Raw genomic sequence first — 21,860 nt, forward strand, 5'->3', positions numbered from 1 at the left:
AGTGAGCACTATTTTTTTTTATTATGCATCGGAACTTCGTATGGTGTATTTTAAATCTTCAAAATATTTATCATTTTAAATAATTTAACAATATTAATTATTTCTTGTGTGATGATGTACCAATTATTTCAAGTGATGAAGAAAAATAATGTTATATTATATTAATATCTTGGTTGAAAATAAAAAGGTTGAAATATTAAAATTTAATTTATAATTTTTAAATAAAAAATACAGAATTATAATCACTACATTAATTACATATTTAAATTTTCAATACATTTTGTTAAAATTAAAAAAAAAAAAATATTTGAAGCAGTTATCTATCAACAATTTTTATATTACATCAGTTACCTTGAATGTTGTTAATTTATTAATATATTTATTAATTACAGATAAACCAGTTAATAATGGAGGGACCAGAAGTAACATTTTTATTTCAATTTGGTTTAATTCGTGACACTATTACAGTTGAAAGCAGTTCGTTAACTCTTAAAACTCTAAAAGAATTTGCTTGCGATTTTATAAATAATAAGTGTCCTGAGCATGGTTTAAATCACTTGTTTGAACGATTGCTTTTATTTAAGCATGATTATAATTCTACTAATATCTTACAACTTATTACAAATGCAACAGAAGTTGTTGATGAAACCTTAGTGGAAATTGTTCTAACTGGTAAATTATTGGGCTTATATGTATAATAGCATAAAATCAATAAAACAGTTTGAAAAATAAATAACTATTATGTTTTTTATAGCACAAGTGCCAAATGAAGAAGTTCCCATTCGTCCCCATGCTTTAACAGTTCATTCGTATAAAGTTCCAACATTTTGTGATTTTTGTGGAGAGATGTTGTTTGGTCTTGTTCGACAAGGTCTAAAATGTGAAGGTAAATATAATGTATGAAACTGTTATGATAGTAATTAAGTGACAAATAGTAATACATTAACATTGCTTTATAGGTTGTGGAATGAATTATCATAAAAGATGTGTTATTAAAGTACCCAATAATTGCTCACACGATGTCAGTCAAAGAAGACGTAGTTCAACGATGCTAAATGTACCAAGATCTCCGAGTCAAGGATCAACTAGTAGTTTGACCAGCATTAGCGATGATAATCATAGTACAAATAATACACCGAATGCAAGTCAAAATAATAGTACTTTGGTAGGATTTTAGATATCTGTAAATCATTTATTTATATGGCTTTTAAAACTTTTGTAATAATTTTATATTTTTAGACAATACCAAGCATAGTAGCTCCAAAACAATCTCGTTCTCCTTCCCTGGGTGGAAGGCCAGTTTGGGTCGAGCGAGAACTTGCAACACGTATAAAAATTCCGCATACGTTTGTAGTACATACTTATACCAGGCCAACCGTATGTGGATATTGTAAAAAATTATTACGTGGTTTATTTAAGCAAGGCCTACAGTGCAAAGATTGTCAATATAATGCGCATAAAAAATGTATTGAAAAAATACCTAAAGACTGTACTGGAGAAAATCCGCGAGACAATACAGGTACCAGAAAACAATTTCTTCATTTACATTTTATTACCTACATTTATGAATATTCCATAAATATTTGTATGTAGGGAGTGAATATCCTGATAGTGGTGTTGGTAGTGAACCAGAAGGAAAATGCGACGGCAGAAATGAAGAAGGCGATGGCGACAGTGATGTTGAATCTCCATCACCCCCTCAACATTCATCATTTGCAACAGATGAAACAAAAGCATCAGAGGAGTATACTGTAAAATTATTTGTTACGATTAAGATATATACTAAATAAACAAACATTTTCAATATTGTAATTAATACCTATTCGTTTTGTCAAATATTTGATAATAACATAAATAATATTTATAGGATCAAGTTCCAAGTAATGATGATGTTATTTGTGATGAATTTCAAAAATCGAGACCATCAAGGTAAATTAATGTTTTGTTAGTAATAACCTATATAAATATATATATATATGTCATTTATATTATTATTGCACTAGTTGCAGCTCTACCCCAAGCAATAATATTCCTCTAATGCGTATAGTGCAAAGCGTTAAACACACAAAACGACGTGGTTCAAAAGTTCTAAAGGAGGGTTGGATGGTACATTTTACAAGTCGTGATCCAGTGGTAAAAATTCAGCCTACAAGTATATGTATACATAAGCGCATACCTAAATACTATATTTAAGTTTAAAATTGAATTTAATAATTTACAGAGGAGAAAACATTATTGGCGGCTTGATACAAAGGCTATAACATTATTTCAAAGTGAAAGTAGTTCCAAATATTACAAAGAAATTCCATTAGTTGAGATACTGTCTATCGAAACTGCTACGACATCTCGTTCGCGTATGTATTCAATGTTATAACAATTATGTTCTATCAGAAAATATTACAGATATTTTGAATTTATTTTGTTTCAGAAACAATGCATTGTTTTGAGTTAAAAACTGCCAATATGGATTATTATGTTGGAGAAGATTCTTCATATGGAGATAATTGTAGCCAAGTTCCTGCACCAGAAAGTGGTATAGGAGCACACGTAGCCAGATCGTGGGAAACAAGTATTAGACAAGCACTTATGCCAGTAACTACTGTATCAGCTAGTAAGTATCTTTTTGTTTTAATTCCAAGTACATACGTGAATTTGTTATCCGCAACTGTTATGAATTGCTTATATTAGATCAAGAACAATCCACAGAACCTGAAGAAAATGTTACAGATATGTCTCAGTTGTATGAGATCTTTCCAGATGAAGTTTTGGGTTCTGGTCAATTTGGTACAGTATATGGAGGTATTCATCGTAAAAGTGGTCGAGCGGTTGCCATAAAAGTTATTGATAAGTTACGTTTTCCTACGAAGCAAGAAGCACAACTTAAAAATGAAGTTGCTATTTTACAAAATCTCTCTCATAGCGGAGTTGTTAACTTAGAACGAATGTTCGAAACTCCAGAACGAATATTTGTAGTTATGGAAAAGTTAAAGGGTGACATGCTGGAAATGATATTAAGTTCAGAGCGTGGTCGTCTCAGTGAACGAATAACTAAATTCCTAATTACACAGATATTAGTAGCGTTAAAACATTTACATAGCAAAAACATAGTACATTGCGATTTAAAACCTGAAAACGTGTTGTTAAGTAGCGACAGCGAATTTACACAAGTAAAATTATGTGATTTTGGATTTGCTAGAATCATAGGAGAGAAAAGCTTTAGAAGAAGTGTTGTAGGTACTCCAGCATATCTAGCACCCGAAGTTTTAAGAAATAAAGGTTATAATCGGTCTCTAGATATGTGGAGTGTTGGTGTAATTATTTATGTATCTTTAAGCGGTACATTTCCTTTCAATGAGGAAGAAGACATTAATGAACAAATACAAAATGCTGCTTTTATGTATCCGCCAGTTCCTTGGCAAGAAATCTCATCTGATGGTATGTAATCTTATCCAAATGAAATGCGTTTATTTAATACTAGCAATACGAGTTATTACAATTAATTATTCTATTACAGCTATTGATTTAATTAATAATTTACTACAAGTAAAGCAGAGAAAACGTTTCACTGTAGATAAGAGTTTACAACACGTGTGGCTCCAGGTAAGGGTTTACAAAATTATTCATAATTAATGGATATTAATATTATGTTGATTTTTATTAAATGTGGTTTTCTCTTTTTAGGATTATCAAACATGGTGCGATTTACGAGAATTAGAAGCAAAAGTGGGATATCGTTATTTGACCCATGAAAGTGATGATGCTCGGTGGCTAGCATATAGTAATCAACACACATGACAGACCACCCCGCCTACATTGAACATCGAAACATTGCCAAATAATTTGTCGATACACAAAGGTTGGGCTCGTAGTGCTCGAGCTACGCTGCGACGTTTTATTCGTGCCTGATTTGAACACATTTATGAAAGGAAGTACAATTCTATCTTTCATTGTAGATATAAAGAAATTCATTAATACGATATCAATAAGCGTATCTTCCAAAACGTTTTACTTAGAGAATAAGAATTTTACTTAATGATATTTGATTAGACTGCAATATATACATATATTATTAAACTTTCAATAGAATATGAAAGTTCTTGAGAAATTTTAATAATCAATTTGAACATGTTTTAATACAGTAAGATACTTTCAATACGGTTTCACTAACATTAAGATATTATGAAAAATATTTCAGGAAATAATAGATATAGTACAATCGTGACATTTCTAATAAGTAGTTTTTTTTTTACTACGAGATAAGTAATTGTTTCGTGTTGTTCTATTATTTCAATATCACTTACATAATTGTTTCATACGTAATTTATAAATGCTAATCTCTTAATATAAACACGTTCTTCAGCTTGATATAGCAAAATCCAATAATTCCAATAATTAAATTTAAATAGAAACATAACGATATGTATAAACGTATATATTTATAGTATATATATAATACATTTTTTGGCATCTTTTGAAACTAATGACAAGATTAAGATTATTATAGTAACTTGCACAGAACTTAATAGATTAGATCAGTATTTACATAATGCAATGCCATACAAAAGTTAATATTTCACTTGTTTCTTTAATATACCCAAATTCAGAACTTAAAGGCTCCAATATTAAAAATAAACATACAATTTTTCAAGAACTTAAATTTGTTTATAAATATACAAAGAAGAATAAGTTTTGAATTATTAATTTTCACTTGGTCATCAACAAAAATTAATAATCAATTAATTGTATTTCAAATAATTAAAAATGTGTAACCACAAATATTTACTATTGTGATAAATTTTGTATTGAAAGTAGGAAACAAAATGTTAAAATTATTCTATCATCACTATACATGAAAATAGAAAAGTATATTTAACATTCTATTCCATTACCAAATAATGTTATTCTCTTTTTTTCTTTTGCTTTTTGTTTCATTATTCCACTGAAGAAACAACATTCCATAGTCAATCTATTTAGAAAAAAAAACTACTTTAGTTATATGTTTTATTTGTTTAGGCAATGTATTCATTCCAATTACTATATCGAATTATTAATTGTCATTCAAGGCGTTCATTATAAATTTAAGATTTTTTCTGCAGTGTGATCATTAGAATTTGTTAGTTCATGTTATAGAAAATAATAGTTTATTAACTATGATATTAAAAATAACTTTTTACTCTTTTTTACTGCTTCTGAATTATTGCAATTACTATTGTTAAATTATAATGATAGTAAAAATTATGAAAATAATTTATCTCAAACTTATAAAGACTGAGTTGCTTTTGAATAGTGATGATTGACATGATGTCTTTACTAAAAAATATATGTATAAACGTTTCAAATTGAAAAATGTTTTATGATATTATTTCTTTTGTATCTCCTGAAAGTATTTTATGAATAAGAGGAGTTGTTTCAGTTATCATTAATGATGCCAATTAATTAATTGAATCTCACATATTTTACATACATTATTCATATGTCATTTATTTAACATTTTTAATTGCAAGCTATTTAATTTTATCTTAAGTATTTAATTAATGTAATATTGAATAAAATTATAACACATAATATGGGGCCTATATTTTAAAAAATGTATCTACTTAAATTATCTTAATTATAATTTATTATGTTCTTAATTATAAATGTTTTATTATGTGTTATAATAAAGTAGAACAGTCAATATTACTGATATAATAAATCCAGATGCAAAAAATTTGTGCAATGTCAATAATCATTGTTACAGTTAGAGCATTTTACGTGTATGTTTGCAGCACTAATGTAATATGTAACATGTTTTTACATTTTACTTACAAAATATATTGATTGTATCATTCCAAGTATGTGTAATTGATACAAGGGGAGCTATTTGTACATATTCTGTATGTTTTAAAAGTTTGTATTACTTAAAAAAGATTTTAAGCTTTATAAAAGAGCATTCAATTTTATAAGAACAATGTGTTTTATTTATACTAAAATTTTGTTTTTCATAGCTAGATAACTGAACAAGAAGTACTTGAAAGACAAAATAAATTGTTACAGGTAGATGTTAAGCAAAACTAACAGATTTTCATAAAAATATTAAAATGTTAAATTATTATCTTAACTGTTATGATAATGTGAATAAATGAACGATCAGTGATAATGATGTTTTATAACATTTTGTCCCTATTGCTAAAACATACATAATTTGAAATTTTTCATTTATATCATCAAATATTCTATATTTTCAAAATTAGATGCAAAATAATAATATACAAAATTTGGCATATCAGACTTTAAACAAGACAGTAGTGAATTAATATTGTTGCTGTATAATCTTTGCCCTCATTAAGCCTAGCAGAACTACTTGAAATAATAACATCCTGCACAGTGTCACGCTACATGTTCAAGCACCTTTACAGTTAGTCTCTTTCTAGAGTTTAAATCAAGTTCATGATATCAATTCATTTACGCAATAAACATTGTTATAATTGTTCATTACATATATATGTATGTTTTATAAATATATTGTTATAAAAAAGTATAGTGTTTAATTACATAAAATGTTTGTAATAAGTATGATACTATTCAAGATATTTTTGCTGAAATTCAATTTGGCAGAATGGATTGATATGCCTGAATTTTCTGATGAAACAAAAGTGTACAGGTAAGAACAAAATCATTATTAATTTATATTTTATTAATATATATTAACATTCTTCATTTTTTATATATAGAATATCTACACCAAAACAAGATCACTTTCATAAGTTTACTAAACAAACTACAGAAGACCAGTTTTTGCACGCATATCAAAATGTTACTTATAAAGATATACAAATAGAGCAAACTACAAATAATGACGATATTGAACACGTTTTTCATAAAATAAAAGGTACTATTATTGAACCCATGATTCAAACACCTTCCAAGAAAGAAGAAAACGTACAGTTAGATGAAGCAATAATTCCTTTAATCAAGGTAAACAAAACTTTCTGGCAATTAATTTTAAGTTATTTAGCATTGTTTTCTGCTTTCTGTTTTTCAGGAACAAAAATTAAAGAAAGAGTACTTCAATGAATCTTTGATTTCTACTAATGAAGAAATTTTTCAATATCTACCAATGGATACACTTAAAAGTGTTCATCAAACTTTAAAATTACAGCTTACATCGAGTGAAGGAAAAATTCAATTTTTAAAAATGTTTGAAAATACATTAATCGCTGAAATAGGTAATGATAACAAACTAATATTTAAACAACAAAAATTTATTAGTGTTCGTGACATGTAAATGTGTCACATTTATATGTATTTAATCTGTTTAGAATCTCAACTCACACAAGCTATAATAGCTGGTCGACAGAAAAGAGGTGTTGAACACTATGATCACGGTTATGATAATGATCATGCTGCAGGATTTCCTTCCATAGAAGGTGCACTGATGGCTATTTCATTTCTTACATTTGCAGTATATCTTATTAGATTAGTCATGGTAATTTATCACGTATTTTACTATATCATTATCAGCGATAATAATTAATATTTATTTTTTTACGTAATAATTCTTTCCAGCTTTTATTTAGGAATATAAATAATTCTGTGCCGACTACTACAGGTGCAACTTTGCTTCTTGGAAGAAGAAAACGATCTATGAACAAATTTGACGATGATCTAGTTATGATATTTAAAAACATAGATAATTTTTCCTTCAGATCTTAATTAATTTATATCATAATATAGTATTAAGTTATTTCTGTAATATAAAATTAGTTAAGAAAAAGTAATTATGTTGAAATTGTCCCAAGTAAAGGAACTCTTTGTTTATCCAATTTTAATTCATTTTAGTACATATTCTAAAAGTTTTATTCTACATAGTTTATACTTATAATTTAGCTGCTACAGGTGATGGTAATATCGATAATAATATTATGTTACGATACGAACCAGGTGGTCTTTGTAATGAAAGGTCTTGTAATTGTGTAAGAATTAGTGCTAATTGAATTTTATCAACGTGGTACATATTTTTTTCTTCAGATGACACCAGAATACCTTGTAACAGGAGATTGGATATTGTTGTATTAACTAAATCAAGTGATAAAGAATATGGATGCTGTCCCCATTCTTTGTTTTTAAGAAATGCTTCTTCTACTTGTTTTTGTGTTTCAATTAAAATTGCTTGTACTGTTACTTGATTTAATTTCAATTCATCCCACTGTAATACAAAAAAGTGTATATTTAAAAGTTCCTTAAAAATGCTATGACGAAATAATATTAACAGTTTTTAGTTTTACCTCAAATAAAACAAGACATGTAACATATACTGTATCTATAAATGGCAGTATTACATTGTACAAAAGAGAAAATATTTTAGTATTATTTCTCTGTATGTATGTACCATTTTGAATAGTTATGCAATTTTGAATTAACAATAAATTTAACGTTTCTTCCCATTCTGATTTCATCGCAGACTCATCTTCTATTAAAGGCATTGCAAATTCTGTACTTAATAATGTCCTCAGTAATACATATCGTTTAAAAGCAACTCCTGCATGTAAGGCAATAGTATAAAAAATGATTGATTTGCTATCCTAAATATATAAATAATAAATGAACTAAATTATTTCAACATTACCAAGCTTAATCTTATCCATTCCTACTGCTATTGTGACAATGGCTGGTTTGATTAAAAATGACAAGGTAGGATTTAAATAAATTGAAATGTTAATAACTGGTACTGCTATTCTCATAGTTGTTTCTGATAACATATGTCCTTTGACACATATATTGCTTGTCAGCTTTGTTGTTTTATGTCTTTTTTTAAGTCTTAAAACTTTTAATGTATCAAATACAAGTAATTCTTCATGAGGCTTCAAGGTATCTAATATTTCTTGTTTCACATCGCTTGCTTCAACTGACCTACATAAAATTGTTTCTACAACAAATGTGATACTAAAATACTGCTTTTTAGAACTTACCTCCCTACATGTACCGTTGTGTTGAATGTATGCATAAGATTTTTACACCATAAATAATCATTAACTAAACTATCTAACGTGTATGGATCATCTGGATACATTTGAGCTCTTTCATTAAACAATAAGGCAATTAAATTGAAAGGCATAAGAATTGTATGTTTTTTATGCGAATCTATTATACAGTAGGCCAATTTCTTAGTAACAGCTGTCGGCAACTTTGCACAAGGTGATAATATTTTTGCTTTACGATGTTCCATACTTAAAAACTGACATGCAGAAATAGGTTCACCAATGTTAAAAACAACACAACCATAAGCGTATGATTTTTGTAAAATAGACAGAGACTGAAGAAGGCCAGCTGTAGATTCTTTTGGTTTTGGCACTCCTAAAAGTTCGTATACAAATAATAATTCCTCTGGTGGTCGCTCATAATTAATGCTTATAGGTATAAAATGTATATCAGGTACACTGCCTTCTAATAAAGTTTCTAAAATGATTGATAAAAGACCTATAAATAAGATCATTTTTATATTATGTTTCATTGCAGAGTAATTATAATAAAATTTAAATTCTTACATACCAAACTTTGGTGCTATGCTCTTCAAACTTCTACTTCGAGTACCTTCGATAAAGCATTCAATTGCTCGGTCACTATGCTTTACTAATGACATAACATATGTACCAAATATTCTTTTGTATAATAAATCATTGGCAAAGCTACGCCGCATATAAAATGCACCTGTTTTTCTTAGTAATTCTCCTATTATGTACATATGATAAAAGTCCATTCCACTTGCAATATTTGGAAGTGCCATATCATAAGAAAATAAGATATATGATAATAATATAAAATCTAAGTAACTTCTGTGAGATGGTACATAAACATATTGTACTTGAGAAATTTGCATTTCCTTTTTCAATTTATGTATCGCATTTTCACTTATGTAAATACTTGAGAAGATTCTTTTAAGGACTTTTGTAATGATTATACCTGACACATAAAATTCACTTATAATTAGTGAATAATAACAAATAAGAAATATAATTTAAATTAAAAGAAATGAAATTTACCAATCCAACGAACAGTGGCTAAGTGCGCTTTACTAGCCATTTCATTTATTATTATATATGCTTCTTTTGCAACTTTCTTTACATCTACATTATGTACTGCACCCAAAGAGATGATGGCCAGTTTAACTTTTTCATCATTTAAGACTGCTTGAATTAGCTGATTTCTGGAATACTTAGATTCTGGTGACAGCTTATGTGGTAACAATGGATCCATAGGTCGAGAAACCCATAAAAGATCACAATCTTTTCGTCTTATAGACAGTAGATCTACAAATTCTGAACATTTTTCCATGTTGAAAATAAAATGTTTTCGAGAGACCTAATAGCCTATTCCTCTACTATGGGCGGTTATTCCATTCGAAGTGTATTTAGAGTCTAACTAAAGTCCACTGATCAAGTGATTTTCAATTCAAATCATAATTAATTCCCTTCGATTTTGTTTACTTTACACATGCGTATATACCGCAGTTCACCAGAGTCCATAACTGCGACGCGCAGGTTGGAAGATGGTGGGGGAACGCAGCGAGCTCTCTGCTAATCGCTTTCCACTTCGTTTGGGAGTATCGCCAATCAGGGCGAAGATGCGTACTGGAGATGCGCTAACAACGAAAACTGGTCTTTTCGCAGTTATGGACTCTAGTGAATACTGCGGTATACATATGTAGGTATGTACATACATACGTACTTATGTGCTATACATCAGCGGTGTCCATAAGAAGAGTTCCTTACTTATGGGTTGCTTAGTATCCCCTCTTACCCCTGTGTCATCCCGCGAGACTTTTTGTCATCGGTGGACAGTAACTTCCTTTTGTGCTTTTAGCGCTGCTCGCGCCCTCTTGGCTTTCTTGCTGGTTTGGGAGTCGTTTGTACTGTTGATTTTAAATGAATAATTGCTTTTTTCGAAGTGTTCTTCGTGTGGTTTACGCGTGGTAAATACCGATTCAGTGATTATGGGTGGTGAAGAAGGCCTTGGAGTGACTACAGGTCAACCGAATCTTTATAAACAAGATCTTTCAAAACTAGTAAGTAATAATTGTACCGATTGTACCCTCATAATGTGACAAGCTTGCATCACGTTTCGCATAACCTCATTTTATAGTGTTGCTATACTATAATAATTTTAATTTGCATTAACTTTAATGAAAATTGTCGTTAACGAATATTAGAGAACATAGTATCAAATTTAATATTTGTATTATTTAAAAAAAGTATAATTACTAATACCATCCTGTTTTATTACGCATTAATGACATCTGGATAAAATTCTTATTGGTTTATTACATTTACACTTTATTTATATACTGTTAATAAATTACTAATAAGGTAAGGGATTACTGATAAGCTTAGGGAAACACTAAGTACCTTATACTAGTATTTAAATTTACAGATCTTTTTTATTGTTTAGGATGTTAGTAAATTGACTACATTATCTCGTGAAGTTATTAGCAGACAAGCAACAATTAATATTGGTACGTATTACAAGTATCATTAAAAAAAGTTCTTTCTCTTTATTATTTTTTAAACAATTAAATATTATGTTTTGATAAAAACTATTGTATTACATAGCACATAATATTCCTGTAGGTACTATTGGTCATGTAGCGCATGGAAAGTCTACAATTGTAAAAGCTATATCAGGAGTACAAACTGTTCGTTTTAAAAATGAATTAGAGAGAAATATTACAATCAAACTTGGTAAGTAGATTTTAATTTGTTATTTAAAATTAAATATCATAATGTTCTTTGCAACATTAAAATGAATTATTCCAAATTTGTGCACAGTGAGAGTTATTTTATGTTAATAATTTAGGGTCAGTTTTATTTTTCTTCTTTTTTTTTACATTTTTTTTTATTAGCTATACAAATCTTTTTTACGAGACTGGTATTCTTAGCATGAATGGTTTGAAATATGCAATACTGTATAATTTGTAGTATTTTTTACATGTAAAAGTACTACATCTACAGCTGTTTAAAAAGCCAAGTTCAGTGAACTGTGTTTCTTGCTGTATGTGATTAAATGTGATATAATTGTGTTGTAAGTGATGTTGTATTCATAAATTTATAATAATATAAGAGAATTACCAAAAATAAAACTCAAATGTAAAAAGACAATTATTAGAATGTATAATTTCAATGATTTAAAAATTTAAAAATTTAAAAAATATAGAAATATACTTTTTATGTTAGAAAGTGAAAAAATAAGGTAAGTACATTCATAACATGCTGTAACTTTATAATATACGTGATTTGTAATTAATAATGAAATATATATAGGTGTATTCGACAGAAAAGAATACGTTATATATTGGCTACATAAACACACAGTTTGTTATATTGTAACCCTTTATGAAAGAACTTAATAAACTTTTGATAGTAAAACTTTATTGTTTCAAATTATGTTTAAATTTTTTAGATATAAAAGTTCTTATGTGCATATATTTTCATATTTTAAAATATTTCATTCGCAAAGGGTTAAAATAATGTATTAATATAGAAATTGTACGTAAATTTAAATTTGGAATATGTTAAAAATAATAAAAATTATAAATTTTGCGTATTTTATCTATTGAAATCCCACCGTTACCTTATTGTAAAACTTATAAAATAATTTCAGAGATAAATCAACGTGTTCACGATATACATGCACGAGTTGTTTCTTTCTTTATGACTATGTTCATTTTTATTAACATTTCCAAAAACTAACGTATATCATTATTGTCATGCATTATGTATATTTACGTCATGTATTAATACTACAGTGTATGAATTTGATAAGGTGCAAACAATTTTCAATGCATATTTGCTGTTGTCCAGTCAGTTTGATATAAATGTCGAAAAAAGGTGTATAACTTTAGAAGATGTACTTTTAAATAAATAGCACCTTCGTTTTACACAAAATTTTATGAATTATATTGGTTACTTTTTTAATTGCACCAAATATTTATTTAGTAAATAAAAGAGAAGAATGAAGAGGATTCAAGGAATTTTCAAAGTATAAGGTGATACGTTATGCTAAAAGGCTAATAGAAAACGGAGAAATAATTATACAAGTTAAATGAAATACGGAAAAGTGTGACTGAAGAGAATGACATCCTTTAAATGTTTGGCATTACAGACTCTCGTGCAGTGGACGATACCAGAGGGGAACAAGAAGACCCTATTGGCAGTACAAGCAAAATGCCTTCTACACGAGCAAAAAGACCAGCTTCTTCAGAGAATCTTCGACCAATCGTCAAACAACGGAAAATCGAACAAGAATTCATTCTTTCTCAAGAAAATGGTGATGATTCTAGTCAGTCACCGAACAGTGATTCAGTCGACACTAATGTCGCCTTCAAACAAGTCACTGAGAAACAAGGAATAACCAAAAATAACTCCAAGAACAATAATAGCTGTGATGAAAATCAGGAAATTAATGTCAAATACATAAGACTGAACGAATTAAATTATAATAGCAATGTTGAAGGACGTGGAATTAAATATAATTTAGGGAATGTTCGATTAAAGGAACTGAAAGTTGTATTAAAGGATATAAGACAGGATAGTAAAACTGAAATGAATACTTTATTATCGAAAAATAATCTTTGGGAAGTAGAAAAAATTCTTGGAAAAAGAGAACAAAATGGCGTGTTAATTTATTTAATTAAATGGAAAAATTGGGACTCGGAATATAATAGTTGGGAACCAGCGTCGAATTTAGTAAATTGTTCAGATATACTACAAGAGTTTGAGATACACAGATCAAAGTTGCTTAATAATTTTCAGCAAAAAATGAATTTCTATCCTAGTCGACGAGACGTAGAGATATATTTAAATCACCTTAAACATAGCGGTATAACATTAAAATCTGTTTGGATAGAAGCAGATGTAATATACAAAAAGATACATAATTTTTTCAAATGCGCACAGATTAAAAGAACTGATAAAATGACAAGGTCTATAAAGCATGACATTCTTCTTATGTTATTTGTTGATTTGAGGAAAGCACAATTGCAATCGTTAACCAATTGGGCAAATGAAATGAATAGCATAGCAAACGGAAAGCCATTAATAAAAGTGGAAAATATAGTAGACCTAGAAGGAGCGCCTAAAGACTTCTGTTACATAGATGAATATTTACCCGGTGATGGTGTAATAATACCTGACGATCCACCTATTGGTTGCGAATGTAAGATTTGTAATTCTAAAACAAAATGTTGCTTTGTTCAGAATGATGGTTTATGTCCCTATACTTCATCGTGTAAAGTCCGAGTCCCTCCAGGCACGCCGATATACGAATGTAACAAACGATGTAGCTGTGACATAAGCTGCATAAATCGAGTAGTACAGCGCGGCTCTAAAATGGAATTCTGCATTTTTAGAACTGCCAATGGACGAGGCTGGGGTGTGAAAACTTTAAAAGCAATTAAAAAGGGTACTTTCGTGACAGAGTACGTTGGCGAAGTGATTACAAGCGAAGAAGCTGAAAGACGTGGAAAGAAATATGATGCTGCTGGAAAAACGTATCTCTTTGATCTTGATTATAATGAGACTGAAGGGCAATGTCCATATACCGTTGATGCTGCCATGTATGGAAACATTTCTCATTTCATCAATCATTCCTGTGATCCAAATCTAGCGGTTTATGGAATATGGATTAACTGTCTTGATCCAAACTTGCCTAAGCTTGCCTTGTTTGCAACTAGGGATATTGCGAAGAATGAAGAGATTACTTTCGATTATACATGCCAATCTTCAAGAAATAGTGAAAATTCTATAGTACAAAATGTGTCAATAGAAAAGAATGTAAATGTAGACATTACCACGAAATTTCCACAAGAGTTTGCAGTACATTCAGAGACACCGGAATCCGATTTGTTAAGTAGTAAAACACTGTGCAAATGTGGTGCTCGAAGTTGCAGGCGATATTTGTTTTAGACTATACTTTGCAAGTTTATTACATTACTACATACTAAAACAAACTCGATGTTTAATTCTATAGTAGCAAATTGTACACGCAGAATCCTATAAAAAAAGAATGACAAATTATTACATGCCCTTATTATACATATTATTAATTATTATCAAGTTATATATATATATAAATTGATACAGTAATGTTTTATGATTGTACAAATTATTATTGAAGAAATGTATTTACTAAAAACTATTGTATTTTTAGTGATGCATAGATCTAAAGAAATACTTGAAAAAAGCAAAACATTCTTCTTCATTTTCTTCTTCTTCTGAATTATATCTATATGAACATATAATTTGTTTAATTGACGGCAATTACATTGAAAATAGTACATTTCACGAGTCTGTACAATTAATCGTTGTAATTGTTATTTTCGTCACGCTAGTAAAACATTACCGATTACAAGAATTTAGAGCAATATCAATAAAATAATCGATGTTTATATGTTCACAGTTTACACTGTTTTTAGATATTTGAATATTATGTAGATTTTAATGAAGCGTAGATTTAAAAGGATACGCTTTTTAAGCATTTTTTCGGCACTTATCTTAAAAAAATTCGTTATGTACATGTTTTGCTAGTCTATGAAATAAACATTTTGCGCTACATAATTTTCATACATTTTTTTATTTACGACATAATTGATATGCTATTACGTTTTACTCTATTTGTATTGATGTTTTATGAAATTATAACATTTAATCTTTGTAATTTATTTAATTAATAATTAAATGCGTTAAACATTATACGTATTGTGAAATAAATAAAATATAAAAATAAAAAAATTTGGTACAACTTAGCTATATATATTTTATATGTACCTTAAGTAGAATTCGTATGGATATTTGTGAAATTATCTGATCATTCATGTATTTAGCAGTTTCAAGTTCTATTAAATAGGTAATAGAAATTTCTTACACACAAATACGATGAACGTTTTAGATGGTAACAATAAAGGAAGATCTTGAAAAATTAGATTAACAAAGATATCAAACTAAGCAAAATGTAACAATTTTACCAAAGTCGATATTGTATTTTGTTTTCTAATTTTACTTTTACTTTTACTTTTAAATATCGTTAAGTTATTTAATATTATGTGTAAAAGAAATTTTTCACTTGTATACATGTAATGCATGAAAAAATAAATATGTATGTGTTACATCAGCAGTTAATCTTTTAAATAATTTGTTTTTTATTAAATTTTTTGATATTTCTAGTATTACAGTAACTACTTCTCGTGCAGGAAGATTAATCTTAGCAAGAAAAGTATTTATTCTAAAACTAAGTATCAAAGTGTTTGTTAGGAATGTACATATCTATTCTATTAAAGAGCCATGACTTCGTTTGGTTTGTTTTAGGATATGCAAATGCAAAGATTTACAAATGTGATAATGAAAAATGCCCAAGACCGGGATGTTACATATCTGGAGGATCAAGTAAAGATGATTCGTTTCCTTGTTTACGACCAGTTTGTTCTGGGCGATTTCAACTGGTACGTCATGTGTCTTTTGTCGATTGTCCTGGGCACGATATCCTTATGGCAACTATGCTAAACGGTGCTGCAGTGATGGATGCAGCTTTACTTTTAATTGGTATACATTTGTTAACATCTTGCCTATATTTTACTATCTTTGACTATTAAATGTATTAATATTTATATAACAATAATTCCTGCATACAGTAGAATCTGAAAAACATAATTATTTAGGCATTAGTTATCTCATCAAATTTTTCGACGATATTAAAGAAAAAATACTAAATGTTTATTTACAGCTGGTAATGAATCGTGTCCTCAGCCTCAGACATCAGAACATTTGGCTGCTATTGAGATTATGAAACTGAAACACATTGTAATCCTGCAGAACAAAATAGATTTGGTAAAAGAAGCTCAAGCAAAGGAACAATACGAACAAATCTTGAAATTCGTTCAAGGTAATTTAATCTTAATTTAATGATTTTTCAGAATGTATTTTCTGTTTTCTCAACGTGTATCTAATAAATGGGGTGTTTAATCAGGTACCGTTGCTGAAGGAGCACCTGTAATACCAATTTCCGCTCAATTAAAGTATAATATTGAAGTATTATGCGAATATATCACTAAGAAAATTCCAGTACCTATAAGAGATTTTACTTCTGAACCGAGATTAATCGTAATTCGATCATTCGATGTGAATAAACCCGGTTGTGAAGTTGATGATCTCAAAGGAGGCGTTGCTGGAGGAAGTATTTTAAGAGGAGTATTAAAAGTATAACAGAAGAATGTTTTTACACTCGTTTTTGATTTATCTATAAAGCATGTTACTTAATGTATCCGACGTTTTATAGGTGGGTATGGAAATTGAAGTTCGCCCTGGGTTAGTGTCCAAGGATAGTGAAGGAAAATTGACTTGTCGACCTATATTTTCGCGGATAGTATCATTATTTGCAGAGCAAAATGAACTTCAGTTTGCTGTTCCTGGTGGTCTTATTGGTAAGCGATGTTATATGTATATTGATTAACTTGAAGAAGACATTGTTTAAGAATAAAGTAAATGTATAGGTGATACTTAAATGATTAATTTGAAGGTGTTGGAACAAAGATTGAACCTACATTATGTCGGGCAGATCGTTTAGTCGGTCAAATTTTGGGAGCCGTAGGAGCTCTGCCAAAAATATTTATTGAACTTGAGATATCATATTATCTTTTGAAACGATTATTGGGAGTTAGAACAGAAGGTGACAAAAAAGGTGCAAGGGTAAGTGCATTCTACAAAGATACAAACGATTGTATATTTGGTGATTTATAACTGAAATATTTTTCAATAGGTACCAAAATTATCGAGAAATGAAGTACTATTAGTAAATATTGGATCATTAAGTACTGGAGGTCGTGTATTGGCCACTCGTGCTGATTTAGCTAAAATCAGTTTAACAAATCCTGTCTGTACAGAAATCGACGAAAAGATTGCATTATCGCGCCGTGTTGAGAAACATTGGCGTTTAATTGGTTGGGGTCAAATTTGTGGCGGTCAAACTATAGAACCAGTTATAGACCGAAAATAACTTCAGAAATATACATAAAAGCATTCAAATTTAATATAAAAGAGATTTTAACGTAATTTCTACAACGTAAAATGTTGCTTGAAATGTTTATAATAAAGTATGAAATACACATTAATTGCGTATTAATTTTAATTTGTTTTACCTGAAATTTCTGTTCTAACTTATAATAAAAATGATAAATACTGATTACAAAACACATTTTACAGCTGCATTAATGTTAATGTTCTTTTTTTCAATTTCGTTAGATAGAACAATTTATTTTCAGTTATATAACATATGTAATATAAGCTGTAAATAATGTGTCTCATTTACTTGAATCATTTATACTGGTGCAATTTTAATCAATACAAAACATGATGGTAAAACTGTACCTTGCATTTTATATAAAAATAAATTAAAAAAAGATACGGCTACTACTTAATTAAATATTGCTATTTTAATTATGTTAAATTATGTACAGATACAAATCCCGGTTGAAGATATGAAATTGACATTGAAACACATGCCAATACTATTGGTGAATTTTCTGCGTCTTGTAACAGGCGATGTAATTCGATTGGTTGTATAAATGAATCGTCTTGCCTAAAAAACCGATCAATTAATTTTATACAACAAAAAAAAAACAAAACAAAACTTATTTACCTTACTACCACTATCCGATAAATTGGAAATCCAGGATTTGCTTTTCTATAATTCTGTGTGTTAGAATAAACATTATACGATATTTTGTATTTATTTTTTTTTCTTCTTACAGTTTTTTCAGGCGCGGATTTGACTATTTTAAGCTTATTGAAAACCTCTTCAAGACTGTTTCCATTCTTTGGTCCAATAAGTGGACTGCGTATTTGTTCAACTATTTGTACTTCATTACCATCTTCAGTCTTATCTTTTTCTATATCCTCATCATCGATGGTAATCGTTTTTTCTTCACGCCATTTAGTTTTTAACTCTGACCACGAAGATGCTCCTGGTAGTACTTTAAATGATGATTGATAGACTTCATTATTATATTTTGCTACCATGTTTGAGCCTCTTTGATAGTTTCTTGGCCAGTACCTTTGACGAGGTGCCGAGAATACGTTTCTACCTACACTGCAATGGAATGACATATTTTCTATAATTTTATGATGGTATAATTTTCTTAATGGTAAGAAATTGTGATAAAAATTATGATGAAGTTGGTTTCGAGTAACAGAACTTCTTATTGTGTTATTAATAATATTCGGTATTAAAAAATTATTCATTTGTACTGACATAAATCTGTTTTGATGTACAGCAGTGCTATGATTTTCGACGGTAACAAACATATTTTGAAACATGGTATTTCTATGGTGCCAATATGAATTTTGATTGTACACGTATGGCACTCTATTAATACATCCATAATTAGGATTGAAGTTTGTATGTTGTCCTTGTTGCATAGAAAAATAGTTCTGCATAAAAACATTCTGTATACTAGCTGTTAAATTTTCATTAAATTGCATGTTTGTATTTCTTCTAGGAATATTATTTATGGAAGAATTATAACATTGAACTGTCTTTTGATTTATATTTGAATGTTCTATATTTTTCTTAGATCGCAATTTTTTATCTGTTTGTTGCAAGTTTCTTAACTTTACACTTTCATAATTATAAACAGTTTTATGAGGTTTTATGCTGTGTGGTATGTAACCTCTCGAAATCTTTATTGCAACCGTGAATTGTAACGCTATATTTGGAATTAAATTCAATATTTCCATTCGTGTCATAGGTTTTGGAACTTCTTGAATCTCGTCGTCAGAAAGCTCTATGATCTAATTAAAAAATAAAGAATTGTTTGTTACCTTGATAATAATAATATTTATAATATTATGAATACTATTACAAATACTCACCTCCTGTTTTGATTTTTTAATTTGTGAATTCTCATTTAGTAACGAAGATGATTTGTGTTTTCCTAAACAATGGTCCACATTTTTAATATTATTAGAATCGATTATAGAAATATCAGAAGTTGACAATACTTTGTCTGCTCTTTTCGGTAATAATTTAACATTTCGCTGTATACGCGACGCTCGCCATGACGTTTTATCTTCCTTGATATAATCATTTTTAGGATCTATAACAATTTTTACACTACCTAATAAAGTTTCATCCGATATAATTTCTACTTTAGTATTGTTCTTTTTTTTAGTTTCATTTGTATTCATAGTTTTTAGATTCGTATTCAATTTTCTACAATTTTCTACATTACTTTCGCATTCGATACTTTTAGATTGAACTTCAACATCTTCTACTGCACTAAGGAGATTATCTAGAACTTCATATACATCATTTGTTATATCACTCTGTTCTGTTATATTTTCAGACACTTCTATGGAAGAATTAATAACGTTTGTATTAGTTTTTTTTACACATTCAACAGATTTACTGTTATCCGTATCTTTGTTATGTTCTTGAGAATCAATCATCCAAAGACCATTTTCAGGTTCAATGATAACTTTACGTTTTGTATTAATACTTTCATCATATTTTGTATTCCTTTCAGAATTATAAATAAAACGCTGTATATGATAACCATGACGTACTAACTGACTATAAACTCTATATTCTTCCAATGAACATTCAACATTATCAATTAGGAGGTCGTAAGCTTGTTGAATGGATAATGGTACATCATTCCATGTAAGTTCCAAACAGTTCTAAAACAAAATAGTATAATTTTTGTTTGTGTTCTACAACAATTTACTTCTATTGTCGCATTTATGTTTGAATTATATAATAACATACAGTTTCTAAAAGAAATAATGCTTCTTCTGGTATTAAATATAAGACACCATTCTTTTCCAAACCAAAATTGCCCCAATCTTGACCAGAATATTTTTTTACTTTAGCCTTTTTTTGTGCAGGTAACCATTCAGCATTAGCTAATTGAGAAATACGGTTTACTCTTTCCACAGCTATTAAATTTTTACGAGTTGTAATACCCTTCTCAAGTTGCATATTTTGTAACCAAGAATCATTTGGTTCAAACTGTTTCATTCCAGTCTTTGGGAGGGTTTTAATTGATTTTTCATATTCATCCCAAGCATGGTACTTTATACCTCTATTCTTTAACAACTCTTCTGCCCTGTAAAACATCAATTCTTTAGGTATTCTAAAATTATACTTATACATTACTAAAACAATCTGTTTAAACATAAAATGCTTACGTTAACATGTTAATGGGAAACTTTTTTGTTTCTTCTGTCATGTTCTGACCGTTTTCATACGATTTGAAAATACTCATCCATCTACTTTATAAATAAAAACTATCATGGTTCAATACCTGAATCTATGCAAAGAAGTTTTATATGGAAAAATTATTTTTCACTATAACAAATCACAAACAACAACTATTGTTAAATACTAATACAATTTATATACGTTTATATTTGAAAAGGAGTGATGCCGGTATGAGATACCGAGTAATGAGAAAAAGTAATCAACATAAAAGATTAAATACTTTCACATATATTTTTAATATCATTTTTTTAGCCGTATTTTGTTCTTTTTAAGAAATTTATGCAAGGTTAAGGAATGAGTATCTAAATACATATATATATATATATATATATATATATATATATATACCGCAGTTCATCAGAGTCCATAACTGCGACGCGCAGGTTGGAAGATGGTGGGGGAACGCAGCGAGCTCTCTGCTAATCGCTTTCCATTTCTTTTGGGAGTATCGCCAATCAGGGCGAAGATGCGTACTGGAGAAGCGCAAAGAACGAAAACTGGTCTTTTCGCAGTTATGGACTCTGGTGAACTGTGGAATATATATGTACATACTTTTATGTGCGTGTATACGTAAA

General features: G+C 28.9%; 5 protein-coding genes across 14 annotated transcripts; 3 read left to right on the forward strand and 2 right to left on the reverse strand.

Annotated features, from left to right (window-relative positions):
* The first annotated feature begins 40 nt into the window (after positions 1 to 40).
* PKD (serine/threonine-protein kinase D3) lies at positions 41 to 6,631 on the forward strand. 5 transcript variants are annotated; one of them, XR_013063447.1, is made up of 14 exons: positions 42 to 187; positions 393 to 672; positions 755 to 886; positions 960 to 1,165; positions 1,240 to 1,519; positions 1,594 to 1,751; positions 1,868 to 1,929; positions 2,004 to 2,133; positions 2,222 to 2,354; positions 2,429 to 2,611; positions 2,689 to 3,435; positions 3,515 to 3,600; positions 3,682 to 4,564; positions 6,570 to 6,631. XR_013063447.1 is itself a non-coding variant. In XM_034335408.2 (13 exons), exons 1-13 carry the CDS (start codon positions 149 to 151, stop codon positions 3,793 to 3,795), a joined length of 2,532 nt encoding a protein of 843 aa, XP_034191299.2. In that variant the 5' UTR covers positions 41 to 148; the 3' UTR covers positions 3,796 to 4,729. The 5 variants fall into 5 exon arrangements, 4 of the variants coding, with proteins under 4 accessions (XP_034191299.2, XP_034191301.2, XP_034191298.2 ...); XM_034335408.2 differs by lacking the exon at positions 6,570 to 6,631 and having other exon boundaries at positions 41 to 187; positions 2,707 to 3,435; positions 3,682 to 4,729; XM_034335410.2 differs by lacking the exon at positions 6,570 to 6,631 and having other exon boundaries at positions 41 to 187; positions 960 to 1,141; positions 3,682 to 4,729.
* On the forward strand, positions 5,142 to 7,695 carry LOC117609290 (uncharacterized). Its single transcript, XM_034335439.2, has 5 exons — positions 5,142 to 6,643; positions 6,714 to 6,957; positions 7,025 to 7,208; positions 7,302 to 7,468; positions 7,549 to 7,695. Exons 1-5 carry the CDS (start codon positions 6,540 to 6,542, stop codon positions 7,693 to 7,695), a joined length of 846 nt encoding a protein of 281 aa, XP_034191330.1. The 5' UTR covers positions 5,142 to 6,539.
* A 163-nt stretch (positions 7,696 to 7,858) lies between these two features.
* On the reverse strand, positions 7,859 to 10,835 carry Dhap-at (dihydroxyacetone phosphate acyltransferase). 3 transcript variants are annotated; one of them, XM_034335416.2, is made up of 7 exons: positions 10,708 to 10,835; positions 10,023 to 10,298; positions 9,532 to 9,942; positions 8,952 to 9,459; positions 8,609 to 8,892; positions 8,268 to 8,521; positions 7,859 to 8,188 (listed from the first exon to the last, which is right to left on the reverse strand). In XM_034335416.2, the coding sequence occupies exons 2-7, from the start codon at positions 10,234 to 10,236 to the stop codon at positions 7,859 to 7,861; spliced, it is 2,001 nt and encodes a 666-aa protein (XP_034191307.2). In that variant the 5' UTR covers positions 10,237 to 10,298; positions 10,708 to 10,835. The 3 variants fall into 3 exon arrangements, with proteins under 3 accessions (XP_034191307.2, XP_034191306.2, XP_034191305.2); XM_034335415.2 differs by lacking the exon at positions 10,708 to 10,835 and having other exon boundaries at positions 8,952 to 9,438; positions 10,023 to 10,604; XM_034335414.2 differs by lacking the exon at positions 10,708 to 10,835 and having other exon boundaries at positions 10,023 to 10,601.
* Positions 10,836 to 10,902: 67 nt separating this feature from the next.
* Su(var)3-9 (suppressor of variegation 3-9) lies at positions 10,903 to 18,654 on the forward strand. Of its 3 annotated transcripts, XM_034335418.2 has the most exons (9): positions 10,903 to 11,044; positions 11,428 to 11,491; positions 11,607 to 11,717; positions 16,338 to 16,571; positions 16,753 to 16,911; positions 16,996 to 17,225; positions 17,305 to 17,449; positions 17,545 to 17,714; positions 17,785 to 18,654. In XM_034335418.2, exons 1-9 carry the CDS (start codon positions 10,973 to 10,975, stop codon positions 18,019 to 18,021), a joined length of 1,422 nt encoding a protein of 473 aa, XP_034191309.1. In that variant the 5' UTR covers positions 10,903 to 10,972; the 3' UTR covers positions 18,022 to 18,654. The 3 variants fall into 3 exon arrangements, with proteins under 3 accessions (XP_034191309.1, XP_034191308.2, XP_076548302.1); XM_034335417.2 differs by lacking the exons at positions 16,338 to 16,571; positions 16,753 to 16,911; positions 16,996 to 17,225; ... (1 more) ...; positions 17,545 to 17,714; positions 17,785 to 18,654 and adding an exon at positions 13,138 to 15,086; XM_076692187.1 differs by lacking the exons at positions 10,903 to 11,044; positions 11,428 to 11,491; positions 11,607 to 11,717; ... (4 more) ...; positions 17,545 to 17,714; positions 17,785 to 18,654 and adding exons at positions 12,531 to 13,021; positions 13,138 to 15,651.
* Tsen54 (tRNA splicing endonuclease subunit 54) lies at positions 18,462 to 21,418 on the reverse strand. Of its 2 annotated transcripts, XM_034335412.2 has the most exons (6): positions 21,213 to 21,418; positions 20,791 to 21,130; positions 19,896 to 20,702; positions 19,276 to 19,814; positions 18,664 to 19,113; positions 18,462 to 18,603 (listed from the first exon to the last, which is right to left on the reverse strand). In XM_034335412.2, the coding sequence occupies exons 1-6, from the start codon at positions 21,287 to 21,289 to the stop codon at positions 18,462 to 18,464; spliced, it is 2,355 nt and encodes a 784-aa protein (XP_034191303.2). In that variant the 5' UTR covers positions 21,290 to 21,418. The 2 variants fall into 2 exon arrangements, with proteins under 2 accessions (XP_034191303.2, XP_034191302.2); XM_034335411.2 differs by having other exon boundaries at positions 18,664 to 19,814.
* Positions 21,419 to 21,860: the final 442 nt, after the last annotated feature.

The sequence above is a fragment of the Osmia lignaria genome, chromosome 14 (genome assembly GCF_051020975.1).
Source record: "Osmia lignaria lignaria isolate PbOS001 chromosome 14, iyOsmLign1, whole genome shotgun sequence".
NCBI lineage: Eukaryota > Metazoa > Arthropoda > Insecta > Hymenoptera > Megachilidae > Osmia > Osmia lignaria.